General features: G+C 39.0%; 1 protein-coding gene across 2 annotated transcripts in view; it reads right to left on the bottom strand.

Moving 5' to 3' along the window:
• The window catches only part of GALNT18 (polypeptide N-acetylgalactosaminyltransferase 18), a 259,359-nt gene that overhangs the window by 74,303 nt on the left and 170,215 nt on the right, over window positions 1-14,841 (bottom strand). For both annotated transcript variants that reach the window (XM_075712750.1, XM_075712752.1), the window contains exons 4-6: window positions 13,235-13,418; window positions 12,168-12,365; window positions 9,549-9,663 (exon numbers count right to left, since the gene is read on the bottom strand). In XM_075712750.1, the coding sequence (XP_075568865.1) occupies window positions 9,549-9,663; window positions 12,168-12,365; window positions 13,235-13,418 (497 nt within the window). The remainder of the gene's footprint in view (window positions 1-9,548; window positions 9,664-12,167; window positions 12,366-13,234; window positions 13,419-14,841) is intronic.

Here is a 14,841-nt window from a genome sequence, read left to right as displayed (position 1 = left end):
AGCTCAGAACAGTATGCATAGAGAAATCAGAGACTGAAGGGAGAGATTTTTAAAATTACTTCATCTGCTTTACTGCAGCCCTGTGAGGTTTTTGAAGACTATTCTACTTATCATCATCATACAAGCCTGTCATACTTTCAGGTAAACTTATCAATTTGTGTGCGAGAATAGCTTTTTTCCACAACCAAGCTGATAATCTTAATGTGAAACGGTAAGCAACCTACAAAAACACACCCCCACAATTTAAAAGGCTTTTTAAAAGGAAATAAAAGGCTTTAACATAACTAGAGCTGCTCTCAGTTTTAAAAATGTAAATTATCCCTTAAATCTTACTTTTGAAGTCATCATTGATTGCCTCATAGGCCTCATCTTACATTAATTATGCCTTTACAAAACACTCTCATTGAAAAAGTAATACATGTAAAGATTCTTCCCATATTAAATTGTCAGTAGTTTTCTTCCTCTTTTAGCTAATTGCTTCATTATGTACTTTTTTTTTAAAATTGTTTTGTTCTGCAGGGATTAATTTTGCACATATCTTCATGAGCTGTGAAACTTTTACAATGTATTCTTAAATGACATGCGTTGTGTTCCTGGTTTACAATTGCAGGAACTACTCTATGCCTTGTGTTACAAGGAGATAACATGCTTCAAGGGTCACTGAAGGCATACGGCTTCATTCAGTTCTTCTTCAAATGTGTCTATCTCATTGCTAGGCACAGTAAATAAGTGACACATAAATTACTTCATTGCCAAGTTTAAGTCAAGAACAGGAAGTAAAAGAAATCACTTTTCATCTTAAAGGCAAAAAAAGCAGCAAACTGAAGGATGTGGTTTGCCCTCTTGGCTTCCAGGGCACACTGCTGACTGATGTTGAGCCTGCTGTCGACCAGTACCCCCAGATGCCTTTCTGCAGGGATGCTCTCCAGCTGCTCCTATCCCAATTTATACTTGTGCCCAGCATTACGCCGTCCTAGGGGCAGAATCTGGCATTTGGACTTGTTAAATTTCATCCCATTAATCATTGCCCAATGCTCCAATCTATCTAGATCCCTCTGCAAGGCAACTTGTCCCTCAAGAGACTCAACAGCACCTCTCAGTTTGGTATCATCAGCAAACTTGCGAATGGTACATTCAACTCCTACATCCAGATCATTGATAAGTATATGGAACAGGACTGGCCCTAGAATTGAACCCTGAGGAACACCACTGGTGACCAGTTGCCAGCCAGATGTAGCCCCATTCAGTACAACCCTTTGAGCTCTGCTGTTCAGCCAGTTCTTCACCCAGCGCACCACCAACCTGCTCATCCCACAGTTGGACAACTTGTCCAGAAGGGTGCTGTGAGGGATAGTAGCAAAAGCCTTACTAAAATCCAGCAAAACTACATCCACCACCTTCCCTTCATCCACTAGGCAGGTGACCTTATCATAGAAAGATATCAAATCAGTTAAACAGGACTTTCACTGTGTGAACCCCTGTTGAGTGTGCTTGATGATTGCTTATTCTTTAAATGCCTTTCAATAGTCCTCAATATAATATTATCCACAACATTTCCAGGAACTGGGGTTAGACTAACAGGTCTGTAGTTCCCTGTGTCTTCCCTCACATCCTTTTTGTAGACTGGAATAACATTGGCTAGCTTCCAGTCAGCAGGGCCTCCCAAGACTCCCAAGACCTTTGGTAGATGATCAAGAGGGGTCCTGCCATAACATCCGCCAACTCCTTCAGTACTCTGGGATGAACCCCATCAGGCCCCATGGACTTATGAACATTCAGTTGATACAGCTGGTCCCTTACAATTTCAGTGTCCACAAATGGAAAGTCACTGTTCCCACACTTGTGGTCCTCCGACTCAGGGGACAGGGCAGCCCAAGGTGTATCAGTATTATTAAGGACTGAGGCAAAAAACGCATTGAATGCCTCCACTTTTTCTTCATTCCTATTAGTCAGATGACCATCTTCAACAAGTATCGGTCCAATGTTTCTTTAGACCTCCTCTTGCTATTAACATGCTTAGAAAAGCCCTTCTTGTTACCTGACACAACATTGGCCAGTTTAAACTCTAATTGAGCTTTGGCCTTTTGTGTTTTCTCCCTGTGTATACGAACCACAGCTCTGTAATCTTTCTGTGAAGCCTCACCTTGCTTCCAGAGATCATACAATTTCTTTTTCCTCTTGAGCTCCATGAAGAGTTCCCTGTTCAGCCAAGCTGGTGGTCTGCCCCACTTGCTTGACATATGACACAAGGTGCTGTGACACATGTAAAGGTATCTGGCCATTGCAACTTTGGCCCAAACATGCTGGATGGTGAATCCATCCTGGTCATCTACTCAGTTCTGCTACAGCACAACAATCCCTTGCTCTCCCACACTGGTCTTCCTCTAATCTTTGTTAGATTACTAAATCAGTCTTGCAGTACTCAAAACTCTCCATGAAATTAAATTCTAGAGAGATCTCTCCTCAGTGTCACGTTAAAACAAATAAGAATATGGAATCTTCACAGACTAAGCCATGAAGAATTGCAATACCGGAAGCTACAATGGCATTGCCACCATGCTGTGACTTAAAGTGCAGAAAGATTATTAACCATGAGGCTATCTTATAATAATGCACTAATTAATTTGCATCTCACCTGAGTCCACTGATTTGTAAATGCATATTGACTTATACTGTTTTACCTCTTTCCATACCACTGTAAACAACAATTTCCTCTCATAAAACATCAAGATGTCTATATTACTGCCCAGCTGGTAATGTGCAACCACACAGCCAGAACTGGTGAAAAAATATCTGTGAGAAATCTCCAAGTGCCTCTTCCTCCTTCCTTGTAGGGTATAGTGATGCCACGTGTTAACTGGTGCTGTATCAATCATTTGCTTTCCAGTGAGAGCAGCTAATAAAATGTTCTCTTCCCAGAAAGAGAACAAACAGAAAAATGATTCACTGGTAATGTTGTCTGTATGTGTAATTACATGTGCTGTAGCTGCAGGTTACCTGCTGAGGCGTTCATAGGCAAAACAGGGGAAAAAAACAATTATTCCACTGCAGGTTTGACACAAAACCAGAACAAGCCACAGAAAGCCAGTTTCTGTTGATGTCCTGACTGACACCCATTTGGAGGCATGACAATTCCTTATTTTATTCTCAATAGAGGCTGGGTTGTTTTTTTTTTTTCTGTTGAAATTACAACCGTGTAATAGAGAATTTCAGTCTGTGTCATCTTGGGATTCAGGTTGTTAACAGAGTGAGGTACTTTCCAAAACAAATCTAGCCTTAGCAATAATTCTGGCCACACTGAGAAGCTACTACTAGTTACACAGGGCAAGTACTTACACCACACTTGCACTGCCAAAGTATCACTTTTATCTTGGTGGAAGTGTGGGCTATGAAAAGCATTGGCTACTTCTTGTAAGAAGTAACATTTGGTCAATCTTTATAGATTTTCCTTGCAGAGTTCAGTCTAGAAATGATCTCTTCTTAATTCAGAAAATGGATAAAAATAAAACAGACATCTCTAAAGGTTTAATGTAGAGTTAAAGAAAAAATCACTATCTTAAAAAGCAGTATTTAACTGTTATCTAAAAGTAGCAACTGAGAATATTCTTCTTCCTGTACTTCTCAGCCCTTCCCCTTCGCACATCATCAACCTAATATTGTTGAACAGCACCTGTGATCATACGCTAAGGATTTTTTCTGTACAGCAAATCATTCCCTAGTGGGAAGGGCTATGGCCTACTTATAAAAAATCAGTTAAAAACATGGCTTTAAGACCACAGCAAGTGACGGTAGCTGAAAGTGCAAGAATGGGAGACGTCTAGATTCATTTTTCTGAAGGGAATTTAGGGAAGATCTACATTGCTCAGTGGAGTGCCGTGAAAGGGGACCCGGCAGCAAGGACAAAAAGGGACACTATGCACACATGACACATCCCACTGCTCACGCTCTGTGCAAACAGTCCCACAATATAGCAGCTCGGTGAAAAATCTTTCTTTGTTCTCTTCCAGTCATTTCTACCTCTTGGCACACCAGCCTCTCAATTTTCCTAACACAACAGTTTGTGAGGCAGCACGGTAAATCACAAACTGATTAAAATTAAACCTGCAGTTTAAAAAAAAAGTTACAACGTAAAGGTTGAACACCTCCAGTCTGGAATTAAGAGACAGTGGGCACAGGGCAGCCATTCAGACAACTATGCTGGCAGAGCCAAAGCACCGGTGGGCTGCAAGAGTGAGAACAAGAGAATGGCCAGGAGAAGGAGAAAATGTAAACCAGCATAGCTGTTTAAGCCTATGGGTTGTGAAACTACACCCTAACTTGTACACTGTGCAAAGGCTTTACTTAATAAAACAGACATCTATTTACATGTAATATATTCACAATTTCATATAATTCATGGCCTGTATTAGAAACACTGACAAGTAAAATTGCTGAGAACTTCTAGGGAAAGAGGAAAAAGTCCAAAATGTTTTCAGATAAATATGGAGATTTGGGGGCAAATCTAAGTATCTGCACTTGCTCATGATTATCAAAAAGAACACTTCTTGCAAGGGTGTATTATAAGAAAGAGATCTCAGGTGAGAAACAGTCAGGATATACAAACACTTTGGACTGGAAATGACTGGATGCGTAAGCCAGCAATAGGCTTCTATGCAACATATGAGAGAGACTGGGTTAACTAGTCAGCAAAGAAGAATCGTGATTCTCAAAGTTGGGGTGGGAGGAGATTTAAAAAAAAAAAAAAAAAAAAAGACAGATGGATAGAGCCAAAAGCACCTTCAAAAAAACCCCCAAAGAACACTGGGACTATTTTCTGGTCAAATAACTCATTTTTGCATCTCTATTCATAAACTGCATTCCTCTAGTTCTCCATCAACAGAAAAAGCATCAGCTTCACACAAGTTCTATAGACAAACTGCCAGACCAACAAGAAATGAAGCAGATATATTTATTATAATGTTATTTTATTGCAAATACAACTAATTTCACTATGGCAATTATACTGTATAAAAGTACTATGCCATACTCAGTCTGAACTATAAATGCAATTTTCCTCCCGGGTCAGCTGATGTAAAATGTTGATATATTGTTCAGTGTGAGCAAGATTTATTCCTTTTCCCTTAAAGAGTTATTACCTTCTAACACAATTTCCTCTTACCCATTTAACATGGCCATTATATCCCTGTGAAAACAAATTCATCTGCAAGCGCAAAGTCTTTGTGACATACATAATTACTCTAAGTCAAAGCCTGGGCTTACATTCCCTTGACTCTGATGATGACTTAGTCATCATTTGCCTTAATCCTGAGGCAAATCACTGAATACTTGTTCAGGCATTCCTAAAAGTGGTAAAAACAACTTTGTTGTAACAGATATTTGGAAGCTTTATCAAACATGTAGGCTGCTTTAAAAGACAAAATGATTGCTAAAGGCTTGCTCTTGATAGAAAAACCGCTGACTTCAGTGGGAATTGGAATAGGCCCTTCAGAAGCCCGCTGAAAACTAGACTTGAACCATCAAATGCAGGATCTAATTGATTGCATCTAATTGATGCAATGCATCTGTACGGGCTTCTGTAAGTACAAATACTGCTTGTACAAGCACGAGACAGAAGCAGAGCCCAAATAATGGTGAGAAACGCCAGCCTTACACTCACATTTTGTTTCCGCTATAAGACAGTTACCAACACAGTTCCTATTTGGTCTCTTGGATAAGCAATGTGATTCCAGTTTGCCCTGCAAATGCAATCTGGTCCCTTAAAAGCACACTTAAGTCCATTCAACTGGGAATGATTGAATATAAACCAAAAAGAAGCATTACTCATCCTAACATGAATTTAAGAATATGATTCTGGGGCACAGTAAATGAATCTTTCAAATATCCCAGATAAAGTGACCGAGCTGCTCAAAAAGGATGCTGTCAAGTCTTGCATCAACCAGCCTGCCTTTATTTTCTTATGGGGCAAATAAATAGCTTTGCAAGAAAATATTTGCTTGAGGAGAAAATACAGCATTGCTTCTAAGATTCAAAATACATTCATATTTTGAACTCATCTGTCAGCTTCTAGCTCAAGGCAACAGAACTCTATTAATATTTATTCAATAATATAGTTTAATATTTTACAAATGTTATTACAAAGCCACAGACAAGGGTAAAATTCTTAGAAGTTAAAATAATACACCAAATTAGAGATGAGTAGTGTTGAGTAGAGAAACTAATTCATCAAAGTCAAGAGAATAATCCTCCAAAGACCTGTTTCATGTGGCTTCTAACAGTTTACCAACAATGGATGCTTCAGATACAGTTTCCAATAGTTGGGGGTTTTCTTGCACTCATGTAACACTAATAACTAGGCATTTCTGCAGATGATGAGGTCACAAAAATACCTCCTGGGAGAGGATACTGGGATAAGTCTCCATTACGTCAGGGTCTAATTCCTGTCCCTGCACAGTGAAAATCCCATCAGTTCAGCTGAAAATAAACCATTTCAAGATTTTAGAAGACACAGTAATGGCTTCTCCTTTATAATGAAAAGAAATCCTAAGTAGGTAGACTTTGCTTCTCAGAAGCATCTCAGCTGGGAGATTAGATCTTATCTCACATCACTGAAGATGCAGCTGCTGACAAAGCAAGTGGAGAATAAGGCTTTTACTCTGTACATAGGCACAGAGATAGCAATTTACCCAGTCCTGTCATCACATGATGCTGCAGCTGCTCTGCACATGAGTTTGGCTCACAGTAGTTTTACGTCCTCTGGAACAAAAATAGTAATATAAGGACATGGGACCATGTTCTACTTAGCATGTTTAAGATAAACAGGTAGTTCAAATGATCCTGACTCTTGTTGCTATTTCTGTAGTTGAAAGTTCCTGTAGATGTTTGCTCTTACCTGCTTATGCATAAGATTTCCCAACGAAAGAATTGACTTCCAGTGCCTAAATACTGCACAGAATGGGAACAGGCTGTATGAGATTTGCTTGGAAACTCAAGCCATGAAAAAAATTGAAGACATTTCACTAGATATCAACTCCATCATATCACAGAATGTGATACACATCATCATACTTCCTGGCTAGCCTGGATACCAGGCCAGTTTGGGCACATGGTGTCTGCTTATCCACCCCTACATGATAATGTATATCACACAACAGAATACTAGATGAAGCTAGATACTTCTTAAAAAAGGAAAATGGCAATGAAAGATGAAGCACAGTGAGCAATTTGTAGTCATGGATTGGAGAGCATCATTTTGAAATGGAAACATTATTTATTGCACTGATACTGTAATTATAATGTAGTTTTTGCAGAACAATTACTGTCTCTATTAAGTGATTCATCATAGGCCTCGCAGTTCAAAGCAACACAAGTCATCTAGAGATGAATATCTGGCGCTGCAGAGACGAAAATGTAGTTCAGCAGCAGAGACAGACCATCTGGCCTGAAATCTCCTGCTGACTACAGTTTTCCACAGACCCCTATCCAAAGGAAATGCAAGGCAGCCCCTGGGAGCTGCACCCCTAGGGACAAGTGCTTAGGATGCACCTGAATGACACGGCTGCCGACCATAATATGAGAGCACATTTGAAGCGGCCACGTGTATTTTGCCAAGACATGGTATATGGCCCCAGGTGTGCACCAGAGGCAGGTGGCTGAGTGAAGGAGGTTGCATTTCAAGCTTAACATCTGTAGAAATAATACTGTGCTTCCCAGAAGCTCTAATATTGCACTGCACATTTACATTCATCCTGGTATTGTCTCAGATATGCTGAGAATTGTTAGAAGAGTCGGTAATAAACCAAAAAAATTACAGCTCAGTAATTTGTTTTGATACAGCCAAGGACACAGATCCAAGTCAGGATAAAGTTAGATGAGGCAGCATACATTATGCTACCTTGCACACTACGATCTGTTACAGATGAAAGTATCTTATGTAGGTCAGGCACTGCTTCCCTGGAGACGGACAAAAAGCCATAAGGAAATCAGAGCAATGTTGGGCCTTATTCCAGTGATTCAGTCTACTCCAAAGTTTCAATTATGCAGAGATTTCTTCCTCTCTGGTCTTGTCTATCAAAGTACTCTTCCCAATCAACTTCTGCAAGGCTAAGTATAGCGGACTGGACAGCATATATCTCATGATGTAAACCTAGATAAAACTCCTCGCACTCACAAGAGACAGTAGTTTTGTCAGTTGAAAAAAGAAAAGAAAAATCAAAGTGACGCTAATTTCCAACTCAACGCAACACTGAACTGCAAAATCAGGTTTCAGGAACAGAAGGCAGCGCTCTGGCCCTCACAGTGAGGAGAACGGTGTTATTAAAAGAAGCAGTCTTGTATTTCTCTCTCCCTTTCCTTAAAACTGTGCTCTAATGTAACCGAGAGGGGACCTGCACTTCAGTCTTGCTGCAGTAACACTTCATCTCTGACAGCTGGGAGACAAAGACTTTCAGGAACCCAGAAGTGAGTATTTTTTTTGTTATATCTCACAGTCTCAGCAGAGAATTCTATATTTTTAAAATAAATTCCATTTTTTTTGCTATTGTATAACAGTATGCCTTTATTCTGGCAACTAAAAAGCACAAAATAAAAGCTTCCAATAACATTTCGCAGCAGAGTTCAGATTTAATTTTATAGCACACATCATACCATTTTTCATTACCACCTATCTATCTAAGAATTTCTCTTGTATCAAAACCCTCAAAGATTCTCAAAAAGAACAGCACTGTACTTTCAGAATGGTATTTAGCTGTGAAAAGATACAGAAAGAAGTACACAAATCACACACAATACTCTATATTTTAGATTGGATATTAGGAGAAATTTTCTTCACCAAAAGGCTTGTCAAGCATTGGAACAGGCTGCCCAGGGAAGTGGTGGAGTCACCATCCCTGGAGGTGTTTAAAAGACATGTAGGTGTGGTGCTTAGGGCCATGGTTTAGTGGTGGACTCGGCAGTGTTAGGTTAATAGTTGGATTCCATGATCTTAAAGGTCCTTTCCAACCTAAATGATTCTATAATTCTCTGATAGTAAACAGATGAAGTGTGTATGATGGAAAGAAAATATGTGCACTCACGCACTTTATGAATATCTTAATTCCCCTCCAGAGGGGAGGCAGCATAGATGCCTATATATTCCAGTTTGATCCATAGTGATTTTCCTAATTTAAACAAACCAAGTAATCTAGAAAGGCTTTTCCCATTATGCCTGTGAGAAACTATCCTCCTTACCAAGTCTGGGATCACAGGTAAGCAGGGAGTTTTAGGTATCATCTCTGCAGAATTCTAGCATTGGTGCTTGAATGCAAGAATAATACCAAATTATGTATTTCTATCCTTGTCCCAGATAAGTTCTTTAAAAAGATATAGCAGCCTTTGCTCTTTTTCTTTCCCTCCCCTCCTCAAATACAACAATTCATACTCCTACAGATCTCCTGTGGATCTCCTTTGCGTGCCATCATCCATACATTTTTGACTGTTTTTTTTCCTGTGCAATAAGAAGCAAGCTGTATTTTAAATGTAAGCCACCAGTGTTGGCTGATTATGTTCCTTACCCTGATTCCGAGCTCCACATTCTCTCCTCCGTATACTTCCATGCCTTCATCCAGTAAGCCAATCTCTTGGAAATATTCTCTATCTACTATGAAGCATCCAATCAATGCAGGACTTCTGGAAAAATAAACCAGCAGCAACCAAAATTAGCAGATAGAATATGAACAATTTTATTATTCAGAAATAGATTATGTTTATAACTGCTGGGTCAAATGGTGCGTCAAGACAGATTCTTAGGGGGGTGTTTCTCAAACAGATTTATTCAGCTTTGTCTTCTAACGTTCTTGATTTTATGTTGAAATAAGCACCACTGAAGGAAAATAGACTCAAAATTGTTGGACATAGATATTCCACAGAACAGGTAGGATTTCAGTGCTAACAATACTAGATCCAGGAGCCCCAGCTTTGTTTCTGAGGCACCAGCCATTCTAGTCTCTGTCCCTGTTAAGTCCTCAGGTTTCTTGTGTGTGAGAATTAACAAGGATACCCAAGGATGCACAGTTTTGTGTGTTTAGCCAGAAGCTAGGTTCACGTACAGTTAAGAAAACTTGTGTCTGTAAGCTTATGCAAAAGCAATTATTTCTTGAATAGGAACACCCAGATAAGGTTTTGCAATGCAGAATCGAGAAACGTCTGCCCTTACCAGGACACTGTAACATTAGTCCATTGTCCTGAGCCAAATTTAAACAAGTCACATATCTTTACCAAGTCAGTAAGCAATATTTATGTCATGACCAGAATTAACCAACTTTTACTGTGCAGAGCCAATCTTAAAAAGGTAAGAGTTCAGGCACAGAGAGTACAATTTTACCTTTATGGGATGCAGTGGAGGAGAATACAAGTAATTTAGCCTTTTCATTTTTCTCCTACCTTATAATCCACAACGGCAAGAAATAAAAAATGTCTTTTCTGATTATTATGCTGGTATCGGGAACTCTGGTAACAACAGGATATTAATTAGCAGTACCGGGGAAATCATCCTGCATTTATTGGGAGCATGCAAGCTGCAATAAGTGTAGACATCTGCTTTCAAACAGATTATAGGATGTCTTAATCACAAATTGCACAATTCCATAGAAATCTATACATTTATGCCCTTAACTTGAAGTGCTATCATACCCACCTTATAACAATGAAAGACTGTTTCTGATGTATTTATTAATGAAGAAAATAGCAGTTAACATCACTTCAAAAATTCTGCTTCTTTTATGACAAAGTACTCTGTCTTTTGGTGTTGTTTTTAAGGTATTTTTCAGAGTACCTGCTTCCTTTTGTTATAATTCTAGAAGCATATTGGAGGCATGATAGAAGCCATCAATCAATACATGTGGCTTTTTGTTTGTTTTAATTATCCAGCACACACATGCAGTGTATTGCACTGAATAAAAGGTGCCAGGGAAAGGGCTATGGAACAAACTTAAACATCTGATATTCATAAAAGACATTCACTCCACAACCCTCACACAGGACAGAGTTTTGGGGTAAAATGGAAAAGTAGATTTGTTCTTTATTAGGAGTTTAAATACTTTTAATTTTATAAGTCACCATAATTAATAAGAAGGTTTGCCTCTCCAGGACTTAGTAGAATATTTCAAAGCATTTTCATAATGTTAACAAAGTTCATTAACACTGATAACAATTTCTAATGATGTAGAAATTACCACCCTTTTTTACGCATGTCTGTGGCAGAGCTGTGAATCTCCTTCTTTCCAATTTGAGTCCCGTTCTAATGACCAGCATGTGGGTCAGTGCAGTGCAGAGTGTTTAAACTGACAGCTCCCCCAAAAAGCTGTCTGAAAAGACAGAACTACTGGATGAAAGATACCCCTTACACTGACTGCATGGAAACTGATTGGTAGTGATGACGCCCTCACGCTGCCAGTGCTATTTAAGGTTCTGCTTTGCAGCTGGTGAAAACAGTCTTCACACTTTTTTTCTGCAGAGAGCTAGTGTATAGGTACCAGTGATCTCCTTGGTATGAATGCATAGCCAGAAGAAAGGCCTGGAATCTGAGCAGAGCTGCTGAGGGGATTCAGAGGGACCTATTCCTCTCCCAAAGATAAAGGTATTGTTCTGTACCAGTCTAATAATACTCTAAACATAATAAGAAAGTACAGAGCTGGATTGTACCAAAGCAAGGATCTAATATAGTCTTTGCTCACACACTATCAGTGAACCACCATTAACTCCTAAGACATAACACAGCTGTAAAGCTATGTGACAGTATCATAAAGAATACAACTGTCAGATCAGTTCTGTTTATATAATGCATTTGTAAAGAAAAATCTGTTTCTGGCCCATTACCACTAAATTAGCAGACAAGACATTTGGAGAAAGCAGTGCTGCTGAGCATTCAAGTCTACCATTTCACTTTGGCTATGTGTTTTGCTCCACGCTAATAACAAGGAAACCTATTTAAAAAGATCTACTGAAAACAACAGTTTTCTTGACGACTGTGTAGGGGTCAAGGATGAAAGCTGAACAGGACAGCTCAAGGACATTTAACTAATTTAACATTACAGACAGTAAAATCTAGTACATAGCTGAGACCACTCACCATCTGTCATATCTAAATGAGCATTGCCAGTGACACACTAATGTAGGTCATAGTTGCATGTTACCTTATTGGAGCAGTTGTGTTCTCCAGTTTCCACCATGACTTAGGAGGGTTCAGATATCGGCACCACAGCTCCCAGTCAAACCCCTGCGCTGAGAGGGGATACTCCTCTATTTCAAAATTATCATACTTAATGTTATCAAATGATGGAGAAATGACTCTTTTTCTGTTTTCTTTTATCCTAGCGAGCACTGGTTCAGCCCTAAAAAAAGAAAAAAAAAACCAAAATGTTAAGACTATGTCAGTAGAAGCATAGCATTGATGGAAATAGCAGCTTATGCTGTATATTTCAGAAAGAGCAAAGTCTGTAGCTGTTACCCATTCTGAGCTCCCTTTGCTTTGAGACGGGAGTTTTGACAGAGCAGGATCTGCCCCAGAATAACACACTGCAGTATGTTATCTAGGAAGCCCTATTATTAACCTTGATGTTAGCTGGTGAATGGAAGAAATTAGTATCTGCATATCACAGAGCATTTCCACTCTTCCTACCAAATAACGATAACCGGGGTCTCAATATTATCAAGGACATCAAGATCAGAGTTAATAATAGATCTATCCTAGGGACAGAAACTCCTCCCTTTTTACCATCTTTTTTTTACTCAAGAAGCACCAGAGATATTAAATCCATACTGAACAACTTAAAATACATGGTGTTAGTTATGTGCTACTTTTGCACAGAGTGGCAACCTCAGTGCCAAAATGACATTTCTTTGTTTACAATGTAGGACATAAAAGAAACATAATATTTTTAATTAAAAGAAGATAAATCTGCCCCTATGGGCAAAGGGCTACATTATCAGAGGATGTTTTTAATGTGCAGTTTTCCAAAATAGTTTAAATACATTGTAATTAGACCAGCAGATAATTCACTCTATAAAAATGGATCTAGATTATGTTACACGGCACAAATAAATTTTTCATGCTTGTGTCCATGACTGTGTCTGAATCTTCATGAAAAAGATCAGAATGTTAATTCAGACTCTATATGCAAGAGAAACACCATTCAGTAATTTATAAACATGGAAAAGGCTTGGAAAAGGTCCCTTGCTCAAAGAAATTCAAGACACATACCATCCCACATTGAATTCCACATGGGCATCAAAGAGAGCGACTACGGGTGCTGTGGCTACTCTCCATCCACTAACTCGAGATCGAATCAGCCCCTCTTGTTTGCTATGTCGAACAACCTTGATAAAACCAGGCTTACGGGCATTCACTTCATCAACATACTTCTTTAGTTTCTCCTTGAGTTCTTCTGTGGAAAGAATTAGATGTTAACAAGAAGTATAAGCTCGACAAGATGTAAAAGCCTGTTCTTTCAGCAAAACAGGAGTCTTCACACACGGAAAATACTCGCTTTTGATTTAACTATTAAGAATTCTCAAATAGTCAGGTAGAAGGACCATAAATTATATAGTAATAAAAAAATCCAAGTGTAACTATTCAGCCTACATGACTGACATCAGAATCCTGCCACTGTTTAACATTAGCATGACACAAAATAAAGCACTCAATCATAAAGTACCATAGCTAGCTACATAAGTGCATATTAAGTTACTGTAGCAACAAACAAGATATCTTACATTTCCAGAAAAATATGCCCAAATATTGTCCATGAACTTTCTTTAACAATATTTCAAGAAAAAAAGTAAGAATAAAAAGAATTATTTATCTTTTCCCACTTTTCTTTCTAAACTTCGACAACTCTTTTCTCTCTCTACTAAAAAGTTCCATGACGTCTGCTCTTTTCTCAGGAGAACAAAGACCAGTAAAAGTACTGGAGGAGAATCATTCCTAATTAAAATATGATAACTTTTTAATCAACAGCTATGATATCTCTGGTTTAAAGGCCATTGCATGAGAAAATCCAATAGGTAGAGCTGAAATATGCTGTTTGCTATTATTAACTGAAAACACTGTTCACTACTATTCCTTATTAGCATTGCTATGTTCTGTTAATGTTATGGTACCACTCAGAATTCCCTTGGTGTTAGTAAGTTCTCTTTCTTCCAAATCTCTCCACAAATCCAGAAATGTCTTTGCTGTGATGCAGAATAATGCTCCTGCGGTTACAATGCTAAACTGGATATCATCAAATCTGCATTAAAAGCTCAATGCTGCCTAGCCCTTTCTGTGAAATCTTGAGCAAGCCACTTAACTTCTCCATAATCAATTCCTCATCTGCAAAATGGGATCACCACACTTATTTCTTCTTTTCAGTCTATTTAGACTTCAAGCTGTAGAGAACAGCAGTTGTCTTTTTCTCTGCATTTGGCCAGTACCTAACGCCCTGGGTCACTGAGCTGAGGGGAGGTTGCATCAGAGAAGGGATGGCACCAGAGCCCAGCAGAGGAAGGAGCAGCACCCCGTAGGCAGCAGTGTAGGAGGGAGTACAACTTCTGTCATGTTGGCTGGCCCAAATTGCTTTCCAATAAAATACAACAGGGTTTTTCTTTTAAACTTACCCAATGAGACTTCTATTGTTTCGCTGGCATTAGCGGTGCAATCTGCTCCTAGCTACGCGCCAGGGGGACATCTCTGCATTGAGCCCATTATTCTCAACATGATAAGCCAACCACTCTGGGAACTGATTGCCTCAAACAGATCTGGACAACATGCATGCTAGATTGGTTAATGCAACAGAAAATTAAAAGCAAGCACGCTTTATTAGCTGCATT

The sequence above is a fragment of the Pelecanus crispus genome, chromosome 6, assembly GCF_030463565.1.
Source record: "Pelecanus crispus isolate bPelCri1 chromosome 6, bPelCri1.pri, whole genome shotgun sequence".
NCBI classification, from domain to species: Eukaryota; Metazoa; Chordata; class Aves; order Pelecaniformes; family Pelecanidae; genus Pelecanus; species Pelecanus crispus.
Note: the sequence above shows the minus strand (reverse complement) of the source record. Positions and strands in the feature narration are given on the sequence as shown.